The 15,359-nt window shown below is 39.3% G+C and overlaps 1 protein-coding gene across 3 annotated transcripts in view; it reads left to right on the top strand.

The window, feature by feature from the left end:
* Positions 1-15,359, top strand: part of SLC9A9 (solute carrier family 9 member A9) — a 527,348-nt gene that overhangs the window by 322,541 nt on the left and 189,448 nt on the right. For all 3 annotated transcript variants that reach the window (XM_036904299.2, XM_057498899.1, XM_057498900.1), the window contains exon 12: positions 11,859-12,012. In XM_036904299.2, coding sequence (XP_036760194.2) covers positions 11,859-12,012 — 154 coding nt within the window. The remainder of the gene's footprint in view (positions 1-11,858; positions 12,013-15,359) is intronic.

Here is a 15,359-nt window from a genome sequence, read left to right as displayed (position 1 = left end):
TAATTCAGGAACTTTCTGTGTACATTTCAATATTTCAGGATGTCCGGAGTATCACAGATATTATGAATATCTGATTGACAGTTTTATCTAAACTAACCCGCCATTGAGGCAAACAAATGGACTACATTATTTTTCCCCATTTTCTGCCTGAATTTGCTTATGAATTGCTTGCTTGTTTTGGCATTATGTAGATATAACCTTAGAAAATTATCAACACATGTGAACCAAGTTCAAAAAATAAGCCTACCTCTGGCAGGCATAGATCCCTCTAATTCTGCCCCCAGGTTCTGTGGATAGAGTTCAAAAGATGTCAGTAAGATTCACTCCAATCAGTTATATGTGCAAATGAGCAAGAAGCAGTTACATTTAAAAATGCCTTGTGCTAAATGTCCAAAGATCCATTAAGTAACTCAGGCACTTTCTGCATTAGTTCTGATATACTGGGGTAGCTCAGATGCTGTGTAGGCAACCGAGTCCTTCACAGACACGCCAAGCCTCTGTGAGCAGGGCTGGGTTCCAGGTCCTCTGCCCAGCTCGCATGGACTTTGCCTAGAGGACTCTTCCAAAAGTACCAGGAAATCTTTAAAAAATTGGTTCCACTCAAGGACTGGAGACACCAGGACGGGCTTGGCAGGCTTGCCCTTCTCTAGAGCCTCAGGCTCCCTTGTCACGCCCTTCTCTCAGTGTCTGAGAAATGACACTGGACTTCCCTGGAGCTGTTTTAAATCCCACAAGCAAACATGAAAGTACATATGTTAACAACTATTTTAAAGCATACATCCTTTGGGAGGATTATATGCTATTTCTTCCTTCTGATGTTTTCAGTTGTTTTCTTCCTGGCAGGAAGCTCATTTTGGCGGCCCAAGGAAGTGGGAGTTTTGACTGGAGAGTCAAGAACCAAGCATTTTAGGTCCAGGTGGCCTGGACTGTGGGTGGAAACATGATGTCACTGATGCTGAGAAAATGGGGAGGAGGACAGAGAGAAGGCAGAGAAGGAGTAGGGGAGGGGAGCAAAGAGCAAAATACCTATTTCAGAATGTCGCCTCAGATTGACCTTCTGCCCAAGAAGGGGGAAGGAAATTATCTTCACATCTTTCTTTAAAACTCCAATTCTTAACCATAATATTTTTATCTTTATTATAGATTAAATATTCAGCAGTGGGGGAGGAAACACAGATGGAACAACCCTACCATTTACTGTATAACCTTGGCCACTCCATCCTTCCCAGCGGCTATTTCCTTATCTGTTTAAAAATATTCTGTGATTCTACAGGATCACGTAAGGGAGAGGGATGTAGGGTAGGTAGATATAGAGAGCCTGAGGATAGGCTAAGCTGCTGGAATGCAGACTCCCAAAATTCAGTGGTTGCACCACAGTAGTAAATCCTCTCTGGCTCATGTCTCATGCCAAGGTTGATAGTGACATTGGTGTGGGGGAAAAGATGCCTCTCCTCCAGGTGGGGATTCAGGTATCACCAGTCTCCTATCTTGTGGCATCATAACTACCTAAGTCAAGGGCTCTGTAAGTATGGTTAGTCCCTGCACCAGCAGTAGAAATGCATATTCTGAGGCCCCCCACCACAGACCCACTGAATCAGATACTCTGGCAGGGAGCCCAGCAGTCTGAGGTTGAACAGGGCATCTGGGTGACTCTGATGTAGCTTAAGTTTGGGATCTACTGCTCTAGGGACTCATTGTGATTTATAACCTGCTAGTGGAAGGGGAAAGAGAGGCTGGGGTAGGAACAGCTGCTTCTTAAAAGCCTTAGCCCAGAGTTGGCATGCATTACTTCTGTCCTCGTTTCACTGGTGAGAATCAACCAGATGCTTACACCGAGCTGCAAGAGAGGTCTGAAAATGTGGTTTATGCAGTTTCAGCAGCATACCATGGGTGATAAGAATAAGTTCTCATGGACAGACAACCATCTTTGCCAAAATAGCCCTCTTCAGGGGAACAGTTATCACTGTTTATAACATTGCTCCTGTGGCAAAAAAGCAGGCCAGTGTCTAACCTGGGGTCTCTTTGCCCCCGCAGCTATTGGCATTTTGAGCCAGACAGTTCTTTTCTGTGGGGCTTTCTTATACACTGTCAGATGTTCCGCAGAACCCTTGGTCTTTATCCACTAGGTAACAGTTGGGTTCCCCACCCTCAAGTTATACAGCCACAGATGTCTCCAGACATTGCCAAATATTCCCTGGGGGACAGAATCTCTCAAATTGAGAACCACTGGTCTAAACATAAAACTTACAAGTTGGCCTTGGGAACACAACCTGGCCATTATTTGGGTACTGCTCACAAAATGTTGACTTCCTTCTGATCTCTGTTAGCCTTTCTCTGGAAACACTCTGTTGAAGATTTCAGCTGGTGGAAACGATTGTTCCACAGTTTACTACCACATCCACCTTACCTACATAAAAATAAACTTCCAAAGCCAGAGGCACATTCTATGCATGTTGACTCAGAGCTGTGACAGAGCTAATCCTATTTACAATTACCTTTCCTGGCTGCCCAAGGCATCCATAACAAACTTCATTTTATGCAAAATATACTGAAGTTATGTTACATTGCTTCTCAGTGGCCTTAAGTATAAATGATTCAAGTTCAGGAAGAGAAATGAAGGAAAGAAAGTTCTGCTTTCTAATACAGACTTAGTTTCCAGAAAAACTCAATTTATTTTTGAATGCAGAAGGCTTTTCCACAGAAACAATCTGTTGGCTTCACTTCCATGTGATAAAATAATGTTGAACTGAAAATGGAACTGTGTAGCAAGGTTGTACTATCCTGGAAAATGTATTTTGAAACCAGACTGACATTTTTGCTGAAAATAGTTACCCTTTGCAAGGTCATGGGACTTCAGCAAGGGTAAAAGCAATATATGATTCAATTGTAGACCCAAACTAGGCGTGATTTATCAGAGTAAAGATGAGAATGTTTTAAATCTTTGAAAGCAAACCCCTCGCTTTAAGTGAAAGAAGGAATTGCAATTGGTATTATCCCAAATAGAAAGAAAGACAGCAAAATAACTCATCTAAGTGACATTTCTTTTAAAGGATGGTCAGCTTTTCAGGTACATTTCTGAATCCCTGTCCACACACTGCTCATTTTCTTTTTGGTTCCAGTTGTGTTTCAAATGCAGAATATGACCTTTCCCTAATCCATTCCCTCATGCATTCATCCAGTGCTTCAGGAGAGCCTACTTCATGAATGGCACCATTCTAGCCCTGGGTTTGGTCTTACCAAGCTCACCTTCTTATGAAGAGACACAGATCTTAAAGATTAAAAAATAAACACAGTAATTTCAGATGGTGATAAGTGCAATAAAAAGACATATAAAAAAAGACCTGGGCCCTTAGGTGGGATGGTCAGGGCAGCCTTTCTGAGGACTGAGATGATGAGGAGCACCCAAGGGGCAGCCTGGGAGGAGCAGCACACACACAGACCTGGAGGCAAGAATGAACTTGACTTAAAACATACTTTATCTTCCTTACACTTTTCAAGCTCCAAACTTTCCTCCCATCTTCACACTCTCTCCAGTAAAAGGACTCTAACCTCTCCCCTGGACTCCAGACGCTTAAATCCAGCCACTCACTCAGCCTCTCCACGTGGATGACTAATAGGCATCTCGGATTACCTGGCCAGAATATAATCCTTGATCTCCCGCCATCCATCCAAACATGCTCTTCCCACAGTCTTCCCCAGTTCTTCCAGTTGCTCAGGACATACATTATTGGAGTTATTTCTCTTTCTCAGACCTGTATTCCAACCCATCAGCAAATCTTTTCAGCCTTTGACAGTATTCCAGCTTCCATGCTACCACTCTGGTCTGATCCGCTTTCACTTCTTGCCTGGACTATTGCAGCAGCCTCTTCACTGACCTGCTACTTTCATCCTGGAAATCTGTTTCTCATAGCAGAGCCGGGGTGGTCCTTTTAAGCATAGAATAGATCATATCACTACCCTGCCAAAAACTTTTCCATTGCAAAATAAAATTCAAAAGCCTTGGTAGTCAAGAGCCCAACATGATCTGGCTCTGTTGCACTTAGTCATTATCTCCTTCCACTGCCCCCACCCATGCCAAATTCATTCCATTCCAGCCACACCAGCCCCTTTGCTCCTACTTGAACACGCCAAGCATATCTTTGCCTCAGGGCCTTTGTACCTACTGTTCCAAAAACCTGGAATGTTTTTTCTTTAATATATCCAGGTCTCCCTTATTCTGTGAATCTTTGCTCAAATGTCACCTAACCAGAAACATTCTTTTTCCTCTTTCTTGCCCTACTTTGGTTTTCTTCATAGCACCTCACATAATATATATATATATATATATATATATATATATATATATATATATATATATATATACAATTAATCTGGAAGCTCCTTTAAAGCAGAGACTACTTCTTATTTACTACTATCCCCTGGATCCTGAATGAATGAATGAATGAATGAATGAACAAACAACAGAATACATGAATTACCACCTCATATCTAAAGGGTCTGAAACTACTGCAATCATTCAATTTAAAAGAATTTACTAAGTTTCATGTTTTGGGTAATATGAAAGATAGAAGAACTATAAGGAAGATATAATTAAGAATTAAGGGTAAAGAACAGATTACATTAAACTACTGATTCATCTCAGACAATCATTTAATAATGCACGAGGCATGAGCAATATGTCTTACAGGATTTCTAAGAAAGAACAATGTAGACTGGAATATTCCAGGAAAACTTTATGGGATGGTATAGAGGCAAAAAGAAGTGAAGCAAGGGGTTACCTGGGGTCATAGCACAGAGGTAAGGATGACAGCCATTTATGGGAAGAAAGAAGACCACTTTGCTGGCATGAAAAGGTCTCAGTGGAGAACAGGAGGTAATGGGAAAAGTGGAGTGAGATTCTAATCGAAGGGTTTCTATGGGATCTGGGAAGCCACTTACAAGTGCCAAGTCAGATCACAAACTCAAAGCCAGGTTTTAAGGAGACTAAAGGAACATGGAGAGTCTGAATGGAGGAGAGGGTGTAGGCTGTGAGGCCAAAAGACCAGAGTGTCAGTCACGGTGTGAAGTAATGGGCCTTGGAACAAGGTGAAGTGGGGAGTGAGAGGTGCCTGGGCTGTCACGTGACTTGTCCTCTACTGATTCCAAACCTCTAGAGTCAGGAAAATAGCATCAATAACTACATACAATTTTAAGTTCCACAGCTGATTATGATGTGCACTTCTAGTTAAAGACTGAAAAGGTGACCACCATACTAGGGACCACCAAAAAGATGATTTCTAAGGCCTAAGTATAGAAAGTTACATTAACTTCGAGGGTCTCAAAATGAGATTCTGAGAGTCACCCTTGAAAACTTAAAACTTTCTAACTCTATAATACCATCTGTCCATTAAAACCAAGTTAAAAGCTAAACAAATTACATATCACCATCACCACATCTCTGAATTTCTGCTCAAGGACAAAAAAGAAAGTAAGCAAGAATGTTTGCCCTTCCCCTTAATATCTTTTTGTGCCAAGATGTATATAGATGCCAACACTTTTTTTTTTAGCATTGCATATGTTATGTAAATGGAACACACACACACCCCTTTGAAATTCTGACTTTTTTACTATCTCCCCAAGGAAATAAAAACCTTTTTATGACTTGGGCTCCTTGAAACATTTCTCCTACCCATGGGAGTTATTGTTTCTGGACTTCAGTCCTTAGTTTGGCTCACATAAACTCTGTCTTTATTTCAAGGTAGTTTTAGCAAATTTTTTGTCAAGGAGACCGTAAGTCTAGTCTTAAAACCTCCATTTAGAGATGAGACAATACAGATCCAGATGAGACACTCTGCTCGTGATCATGCAACTTGTTGGGGGCAGGCCTGAGAACAGGTTCCAGGTTTCTTGACTTAAAGTCTTTGAGGGTCTTTAAAGGCTTTAAGGTTCCCAATAAATAAAGGGTGGAAGCTGAACTCAAAGAAACAATTACTCACAAGTCCATTAAACTAGGAGGTTCAGTGCAGTCACAAAGAAGCAGAACATTCATCCATTCATTGGTTTGATCAATAAATATTTATTGAGCATCATATTATGTGCCTGGCATTGCTTTAGACATTGTGGATAAACAGAGTCAGTCAATCACAACTTAATATCATAAATCCCCTTGATGGGGCAGGCACAGATTGTATTAGGAATATAAATCAGCCCAGTCCAGATCTAACCTCAGAGGAGCGAGGCTTCATAAAGGAATCAGTGGTTCAGCTGAGTTCTGAAGACCAGTGGACTTAGATGACATTCTGTGAGGGTCATAGGAGAAAGAACTGGAGAGAATTTGAATTGGGGGACATGATTCAGGCACAGAAAACCACGTGTGCCAAGACCTCTCTCCCCACACCATTCATCTCAGTGCCTGAAACACTGCACATCTGCTGACGATGGTCATGATTTGAGCCTATGACGTTCAGCAATCTTAACCTTTTTCTTCATCAGACTGCATTTGCAAAGCATATTTTTACACCTCTAGAAACCTCATCACAGTTTGCCTATTAAAAGGGTCGTTTTCCTAGGACCATGCAGCTCCAAGAGAAACGTGTTTCCGACTGGGGCGAATAAACCAGTGTGACGGAAATCAGTCTAAGGAAAGGCTAGGTTGGGAGAAAGCCTTTGATTGCTCACAATGAGGCCTGGCTCCATTCGGCCCCTCTGGCCGCTACTCTCTCTCCCAGTCTCTCTGCAGTCCCCACTTGTGTCCACCTGTCCCCCTTCCCCTTCCTAGAGAAGCTCCACAGGGTGGATCCTCTGGTGACTTACAGGTACCAGACCAATTATGCAACAGAGAAGAAGAGAGAACAGCCTTTCTCCACCCCTTGCCCTAGAGGCTGTGAGAAGCTGCAGTGGTATATGTAAAAGGACCAAGGCCAGGTGAGAGATTCTGGAAATATTGCAGTTTTACCCCACATCCCATGAACCCTGAAATAGAGAATCCCAAACTTCCTCATCATTTAATTCCCCCACTGTAACATGGGTAATGTGCAGCACATAGTGAGTGCTCAGTAAGTGTTTAGTTTTTGACTATTGCTTTGCACCTACAATAAAAACTCCCTAGAGGGTACTTATATTCCTCTGATTTAAATGTATCCATATCTTGACCTTCACCCATTCAGAACACATTTGCAAATGTATAACAGATTAAGTTTCTCTTTTGCTCTTTAAAAATAAACAGAAAGCTGCACATTTTCTGCAGCAGGGGTCCTTGCTAGAAAACTTTCCTTGGTTCAGTAGTCTTCTATTGTTATGAATAGAACATCAACATAATTAACATAAGAATCCCTTAGAGGCCAATTTTAAATGAAACCACATTTAATTGCAGGTAATTCTTTTATTCCCTAAGATGATGCTAACAACTGAGTACGTGAAATATGTCAAATCTCTACAAAACCATCTAAAATGAAATGGTATAGTCTATCAAACCCCAAAAATATAGAATTATGTCCATTACTTGGCCAAAACAAAGAGAATTAGAAAGATAAATCCAAAGATCAAAGTAGCCATAAAACAAAACAAAAGATAAGTTTTGACAATAGGCTCTGGATTTCCTGATTTTCTAAGTAACATGGTATATGGGTTCTTTGGAAATAGTCTCCTGCTAAGAGAAACCCTTAAGTCAATATTAGTTTTTTTTTATTTCTAGCATTTTTCTGGAAGCCTAAGTAATTAATTTCACCCCTAAAGCCTTCAATTTCCCAAATCCATCATGTTAAGAAGATAGGATAATTGTGCACAGAACCTCCACATAGCAGGTAATCCACACATATTGCTATGGACTGAATTATGTCCCCCTACATTTATGTTGAAGCCTCCACCCCCAATGTGATGGTATTTGGAGATGGGGCCTTTGAGAGGTTATTAGAGTAGATGTACATATGGTTGTGAGAGTGGGACCCCTATGATGGAATTAGTGCCATTATAAGAACAGACACCACAGCCAGAAGGTAGCCTTCTGTAAACCAGGAAGAGAGGTCTCATGAAGTCTGACCCTGCTGGTACCCTTGAATATTCCAGATGCCAGAACTATGAGAAATAAATTTCTGTTGTTGAAGCTACCCTGTCTAATGTATTTTGTTATGGCAATCCATATGTTTTTTAATGGAAAACTAAGACACATATGTACTGAATGAAGCAATGAATGGCCATTGATTTGACAATTGTCTGGGCTCCAAATGTATGGTAACTTTGGAATCAAAGGATGATTGGGATGAAGGTAATAGTTCCTACCTAAAGTTCTAAATTAGCTTCACATTGGCCACTTAGCAAGCTCCCCTGGTTCAGTTCCATGCTTTCCATGTTGCCAGGCCATCTCACATACACCCCATGTGACCAGACAGATGATCCCTTCTTCAAAAAACCCTGTGTCTATAGTTTCTTAGATGATTGTCATATGAAGAAGGCATCCTCCTGTCAACATCTTAGAATTTGGACCAAATTAGCAAATATTTCTTAGAAATATTTATCAACCTGCCACATGTACAAGGCAGTGGCTGAACTTTTCCTTCTTTTTTAATTTTTTTTTCAGAGGTCTCTATATTGCATCTACTGCAAATATAGAGAGCTTTATATATAGGATTTTTTTAAGTCAGAATAACATCTTTTGGGTATATTTTTAAACCAAGAACTGCACATGTGTAGATAATTTAGATTTAAGAACATAGTTATGCTAGTTTAACATAATAACAACACATTATTAAACATATTTAGGAAGATAAATGATTGTGTCCTTCCTTGTCCTTGATATCTCACATGAAAGCATTTATAATAAGTGATAAAGCAAGTTTAAACTTTTCTTCTAGTTTTTATTCTTTTTCTTCCTCACAAAAATTTAAAGTAAAAAAAAAAAACACAAACATCCAATAAAAACAAATACTTAAGACTCTCATCACTTAATACTCCTAATACTCACCACCTAATTTGGGGAAGTGCTGCTTCATAGACATTTCTAGCAATGTGAGTTTGAGGAAAGGAGAAAGTAAGAAGATCACTTTTTGTATCTAATCTTGCACTGTGATTAAACACTGCTTAGAGCTATGCCTTGACCTATAAATTCTCTCCTTAAATGCAGAAATCTGTTGTAAGACTGTTTCCTTGAGTTCTCATTCCCTAATGATACCAGTTATACTTCCTGGAGAGAACATTATTAAATATTCCCCAGTATTAAGGGTAATTAATACCCCCCACTCTCTTGTCCCCAGCTTGCCCTGAATGCTTGGATGTCTCTGGGGGGTACTTTTCTTCTTGAGGACAGCCATCTCAAGTGTTCAGGATTTCTGATGTACAAGAACTTTTTCATTAATATCTACTTCAAATGTTATCCTCCTTATCTTCAGGCCATTTTTCCTTGTCTACATGGAGATTTAGAATAATTTCCTTCTTCCATTATATTTTGTTACTTGAAGGCATTTTTTAATCAGAGTGCATGTTCTTCTTTCTTTCTGAAGCTTCCTTGTTTCAGGCAAAATATGTTAATTCTCTCTAGTCTAACCCTCTGGGTCTTATGTTTTGCCACTTGTCTCTTGTATATTCTCAGCATGGAGATGAAAAAGAAGCACTGTGTTCCAACTGGGGACCCAGGAATGAAAACCAGGCTACATAGAGTTTTCTTCACCCTATCCTGTGTTCAATTTCTAAACTTTTTTTATTATATGAATAAAGATTTGGAAATTTAGACCTAGATGATATAGTAAATATTATAAAAAGTAGACCATTGATATTTTATGTATGTGTCTAAACCTTCTTATAAAAAAAACCCAAATCACTGCCTCTCTGATTTACACTTGCTGTCATTGTAAATCCCTATTTGCCCTGTTACCTGATATAACAGGGACCATAAATGTCTAGCAAGTCTTCTGTTACCCATGGGAGACCCTCCATTTTAACTGCTTTCCTTTACAACTTGCACTTTTATTTTCAGTGCACCTCTTTTTCAGAGTTGACATGTCTGTTTTTATTGTGATCACATTTTTATTTGATATTTTAGCATGTCATCTTTAATACTGCTTCTTGAAAATATATTTAATACAGATTCATAAAAATTCAAGTAGCATATTGTTTTTAAAGAAGAAAAGTGAAACAAGAAAAAGCAGGTTTTAATAAATTAATTTAGATTATAAACTGTAAAAGTATGTAGTAAGGCTGGAGTAATTCTTAAATATTATTTAATTATCATTTTCAATGGTTTTCCTGTTCTCTGACATGTGATTTTTAAAATAGCCCAGAAAGATTTTCTTTGTAGACATAGACAATATTTTTCTAAAATTTTATGGAAAGGCAAAAGACCTAGAATAGTTAAAACACGTTTGAAAACAAAATACAAGAATCAATATACACAATATTAAGGTCCACTATAAATCTACAGTAATCAAAACAATCTGCTAATAGAAGAGGGAGAGACACATATCAATGGGACAGAACAGAGAACCCAGGGATAAGTCTGCACAAATATACCCAACTGATTTTTCCCAAACGTGCAAAAGTAATTCAGTGAAGCAGTTAAACACCCATACACAAAAAAAGTGAACCTCAGTCTAACCCTTATACCTTATACAAAAACAAATTCTAAATGATCATGGACTTGCATGTAATGTATAAAACTATGCAACTTTTAGAAAAAAATAAAAACCATAGGGGAAAATATTTGTGACCTGGAGCTAAGCAAAGGGTTCTTAGAGTTGATGCCAAACACATGATTCATAAAAGGAAAAATGAACAGATTAGGTTTCATCAATAAAAGCTATAAAGTGGGAGGAAATATTTGCAAACTGTATATTCAACCAAGGACTACCATCTAGAATATATAAAGAACTCTCAAAACTTAACATTCAAAATTCAAACCAATTAGAAAATGAGGAAAGACGTGGAGAACCATTTCACCCAAGAGGGTATAAAAATAACAAATAAATACATTAAAAAATGGTCAGCACCATTAGTCATTAGGAAAATGCAGATTAAAACCACAATAAACTACTACCTATCAAAATGGCTAAAATTAAACATAGTGATAACACTAAGTGCTGATGAGGACACAGAGCAACTGGATGAATTATATATTGCTGGTGGGAATGTAAAATGGTATAGTCTTTCTGGAAAACAGTTTGGTAATTTCTTTTAAAAATATGCAAATACCATCTGATGCTAGTGATTGCACTCCTGGGCATTTACTTCAGAGAAATGAAAACTAATGGTCACATACACAGTAGCCTTATTTGTAATAGCCCAAAACTGGAAACAACCCAAATGTCCTTTAACATAAGCAAATTATGGAATGTCCATGCCACAGAATACTACTCAGCAATAAAAAGGAACAAGCTATTGATACATTTGGCAACCTGAATAAATATCCAGAGAATTATGCTGCATGAAAAAGCCAATTCCAAAAGGTTATATACCTCATGATTCCATTTATATAACATTCTTGAAATAACAAAATTATAGAAATGGAGAATTCATGACTGGTTGCCAAAAGTTAAGGGGGGAGTGTATGGGTAGGAAGTAGATGTGGTTATAAAAGGGCAACAGGAGGGATCCTTGTGGTGATGGGGACCTACTGTATTGTGACTGTATCAATGTCAAAATCCTGGTTGTGATGGATTAGAATTTTGCAAAATGTTATCACTCAAGGAAAGGGTGGGAAGTAGGGAAAGGGCACTTAGTAAGTCTGTTATTTCTTACAACTGCCTGTGAATTTACAATGATCTCAAAGTAAAAGTTTAATTTGAAAAGGCAATTGTGTTCACTAGGAAATTATAAAGATAAATTCAATGAAATGAGAACGAGACTGATGCAAATGTTTCTTTTCTCTTTTCTCTTTTGCTTTTCCCCTTAAGGTTTGCGAGGAGCAATAGCATTTGCCTTGGCTATCCGGGACACAGACTCTCAGCCCAAACAAATGATGTTCACCACCACCCTGCTCCTGGTGTTCTTCACAGTCTGGGTGTTCGGAGGAGGAACGACTCCCATGCTCACTTGGCTGCAGATCAGGTGAGAAGTACTGTACTGCTTAACAAAGGAAATCGTTACCAGGCATGGCTTGCACTATTCTATTTCTGGCACTGCTGACCTGGTCAAGAGAACAGTGGCAGGTCTATATGCTAACTTTCCCTGGGGTCAAGTTGATTATTTACAAGGTGAAAGAGTATGATCTTTTACCAACTGAACTGACTTTTCCAAGAATCCTAGAAATCTCAGGGTAATGTCTATTTACTGCCAGTCCCTAGAAATGAAATTTTTCTATGAATTCTTCCATCCAACAATATTTATTCAGTACAATGTGATATCTTATGGAGTTTACAAAAATGAGGAAGACACAATTCTTGTCATAATAGGGTTTATACAGAAAAGTTGTAATACCGAGGAGAAAATGAATTTGTTTTTAACTTCTCATAGCACTTAGGATAGAATTAGGGACACAGGAAATGTTCAAACACACTTGATTAGTGAGCCATATGTTTAGCTACAGGGATCCTGTAGACACAAGATGACAGGGAAAAGGGTGTCAAGCCATCAGTCAGGGGGCCCTCCAATAAACAATGCCCGGAAGATGTCGCTGTAAACCTGAAGTATGTATATAGTGGACAATATGACAAAAATGGGTATCTTATTACAGTCTTGAAAATTGGTAAATCTGTTTTAAAATGTTGCTGTCTTTAAGTATTTTTCTGAACTAGGTTTTCATTTCCATATCCCAGGATGTAATAGTGCTTTAGGTTAGTCACATTTTATTTCTCAAAGCCATCCATCTTGATGATCGTGCTCCCCTCCCTGGTCCCTGCCCAAATTCATACCCACCACATCTGACAGGAAAAGATCCATCTGACTGGAAAATGATTTTCAAGAAGATTCTTTCAGACAAGGACTCTGTTATTGTGCTTAGCACATTCTAAGTCCGGGGAAAGAAAATCCCGGGTCAAAATACCTCTAAAAACTGAATTCAGTCAAAAGGAGAAATAAAGTTTAAAATCCATTTATTGCTTACAAACTGCAGTCCGGGGCCTTCTCTCTTTCTTTCCTGCTCTAGCAGAAGCAAGCTAGCCCCTCCCCTTAAATTTTCAGATTTAGACACACCCTCGGTTACCCATTAAGGTGGAGATGAACTTCTCTCCACCTCTGAGAAAATGCAAATGCACTAAAGCCAGGCGAGATATTCTGGAAATGTTACAATTTTACCTACACATGTAATAGGATTAAATAAACAATTGCCACATGAGAACTTAAATGAATGTAACCACAAATGTAAATTGCTTTTGTTAAAAATTTATGGAAACTTTTTAAATTCATTTCCCAAAGAGGAAGCAGAATCAGGATTCACAAGTTGGCTATAAGAAAGCTTCTGCTTAAATGGGATCAAGTAGTTCATGCATTAAACCAAATTCAAGGAAAAGAGAATTTCCAGAGTTCTGTGATATTGCTAAACACATAAAAGGGCTTTGAACAAAGGTGAATGGAGAGTGTTTTGAAATGTTCAGTGAATTATTTTTCTAGGCATATAAATGTGACCTGAAGTTTCTTTCACAGTGGTGGCTACCTGTAGACTTCTATGGATGAGCACACACATTGCATTAAACTCCACAGCACTGGGTCCCCGATGAACTGTAAGACAGTAATGTGCTCAGGTTTCTGGATTAAAATTTACTAGAAGGGCTGGGAATGGAAAAGTTAAGGCATAGAAAACAAAAATTAGAGGATACCAATCCCCATAAAATAAAAGTATTAAATACCCTATCAGGTAAATCAAAATATTCAGAACATAAAGTAGTGATGTCAACATGGTCTTTAAGTAATTCAAATGTTACTTGTTTCCTACTATTGGTTTTCTGACCCTGAAAGAGGCTTTGCCCAAATCAGTACCGTGCTTTATCCTAAGGTGTTAACCTACCTCTCCTATAGTGTTTTCCAGAGTCATCCACTGACTTCAAATAGATGCCATAACTCATGTAGTCTCTTGATGTCCAGAAGAGCAGGGAGAGGAAAATATAATAATGGGGCTTTAGGCAGGTTAGAACGATGATCCAGTTTATAGGACAGGAGCTAAAAAGAAAAGATGGTGATGTCAACCATAGTGTCCACAGATGAGGGGCCTGGAGATCAATTCAGGCTAGCGTTCTTACAGCCTGTCAGGAGGCACAGCATGAGGCTGCCAGGTCATAGAAATGCCCCTGTAGGAACTGGCTCACAGTAGCCCAAACGATTCAATGCCAGACTTGCCCACCAGCCAGGACAGGAGAGGGCTAAAGGCAGAGCTGTGATGTATTTAAGGAAAGGAACTGACAAGGTTCCAGTCCAATAGGCAACGTGGAAATCCCAACTGCAAACTAAAGTGTTAATCCGAAATCAGGGCAGAAACCCAGCCAGAGAGACCAAAGACTCACTCATGAGGAAATCAGTGGGAGAAAACTGTCATAGCTATGTGAGTATCCGGGAAGTCAACCCAGACAGACAGGATGCAGGGCAGCAAGACCAAGACCAGTGGCCCTCAGCTTGAAGGCACATCAGAACCACCTGGAGGGCTCATTCTCCCCCATCTTGCCAGGCCCCTGCCTCCGAGTCTCCAACCTGGGAGGTCTGGATCAGGGCCTAAGAATCTGCATTTCTACCACATTCCAAGCAGTGCTGATACTGCTGACTCCAGGACCACACTTTGGGAACCTCTGATTTAGACTTCTAATTCCAAGTGGAGCTGGGCTGATTTTAAATACTGCCAGATTTGACTGGGGTTGCCCAGGGCCAGGCACACCGGAGCCGTCAGTTCAAACTCCGTAGCACCTACACTGGAGGGAGGCAAGGTCTAACTTGAGGAAGAAGAGTCACTGTGCATTGATTAGTGGGAAGGAAACTGAACATGATAGAAGAGACAGAAGAGAACAGGACCATAAATTAGTGTGTGTGCAAATGGCACACAAGCATGACATAAATTTGGTTCATCCAGGTTATAATAATACCATTATATGCTCCACTTCCTTGTCAACGTTATCAAAGAAATCCTCAGTTCCATTATAGCCTTTAAATGATACCTGTCCATTATTTAAGCTATATTTAGCAAGGCTTTGCTTGTTTAAAGAACATCATCTCATTAACCAACTTTGATGTCAGGGACTCTTCCCATAAAATACCAGAATGTAAGTAAACTGGAGCTTTAGTAAAATGACAGGAATTGGGAAACCCAAGGGGCAGTAATGCAAACGTGATATTGAGTGAACTCAAACATCCTCACATGGTTTTATATATTTATTTATACACTACACTGACTTCCCATCTTGATTTTTTTTTAATTCTATATTTGCCTTTTAAATTATTAGGTATGTCCTTCAGTTGATTTTCACCCCCATAAA

This window comes from Manis pentadactyla, chromosome 1, assembly GCF_030020395.1.
Source record: "Manis pentadactyla isolate mManPen7 chromosome 1, mManPen7.hap1, whole genome shotgun sequence".
NCBI classification, from domain to species: Eukaryota; Metazoa; Chordata; class Mammalia; order Pholidota; family Manidae; genus Manis; species Manis pentadactyla.
This window is presented reverse-complemented; position numbering and strand designations above follow the sequence as displayed.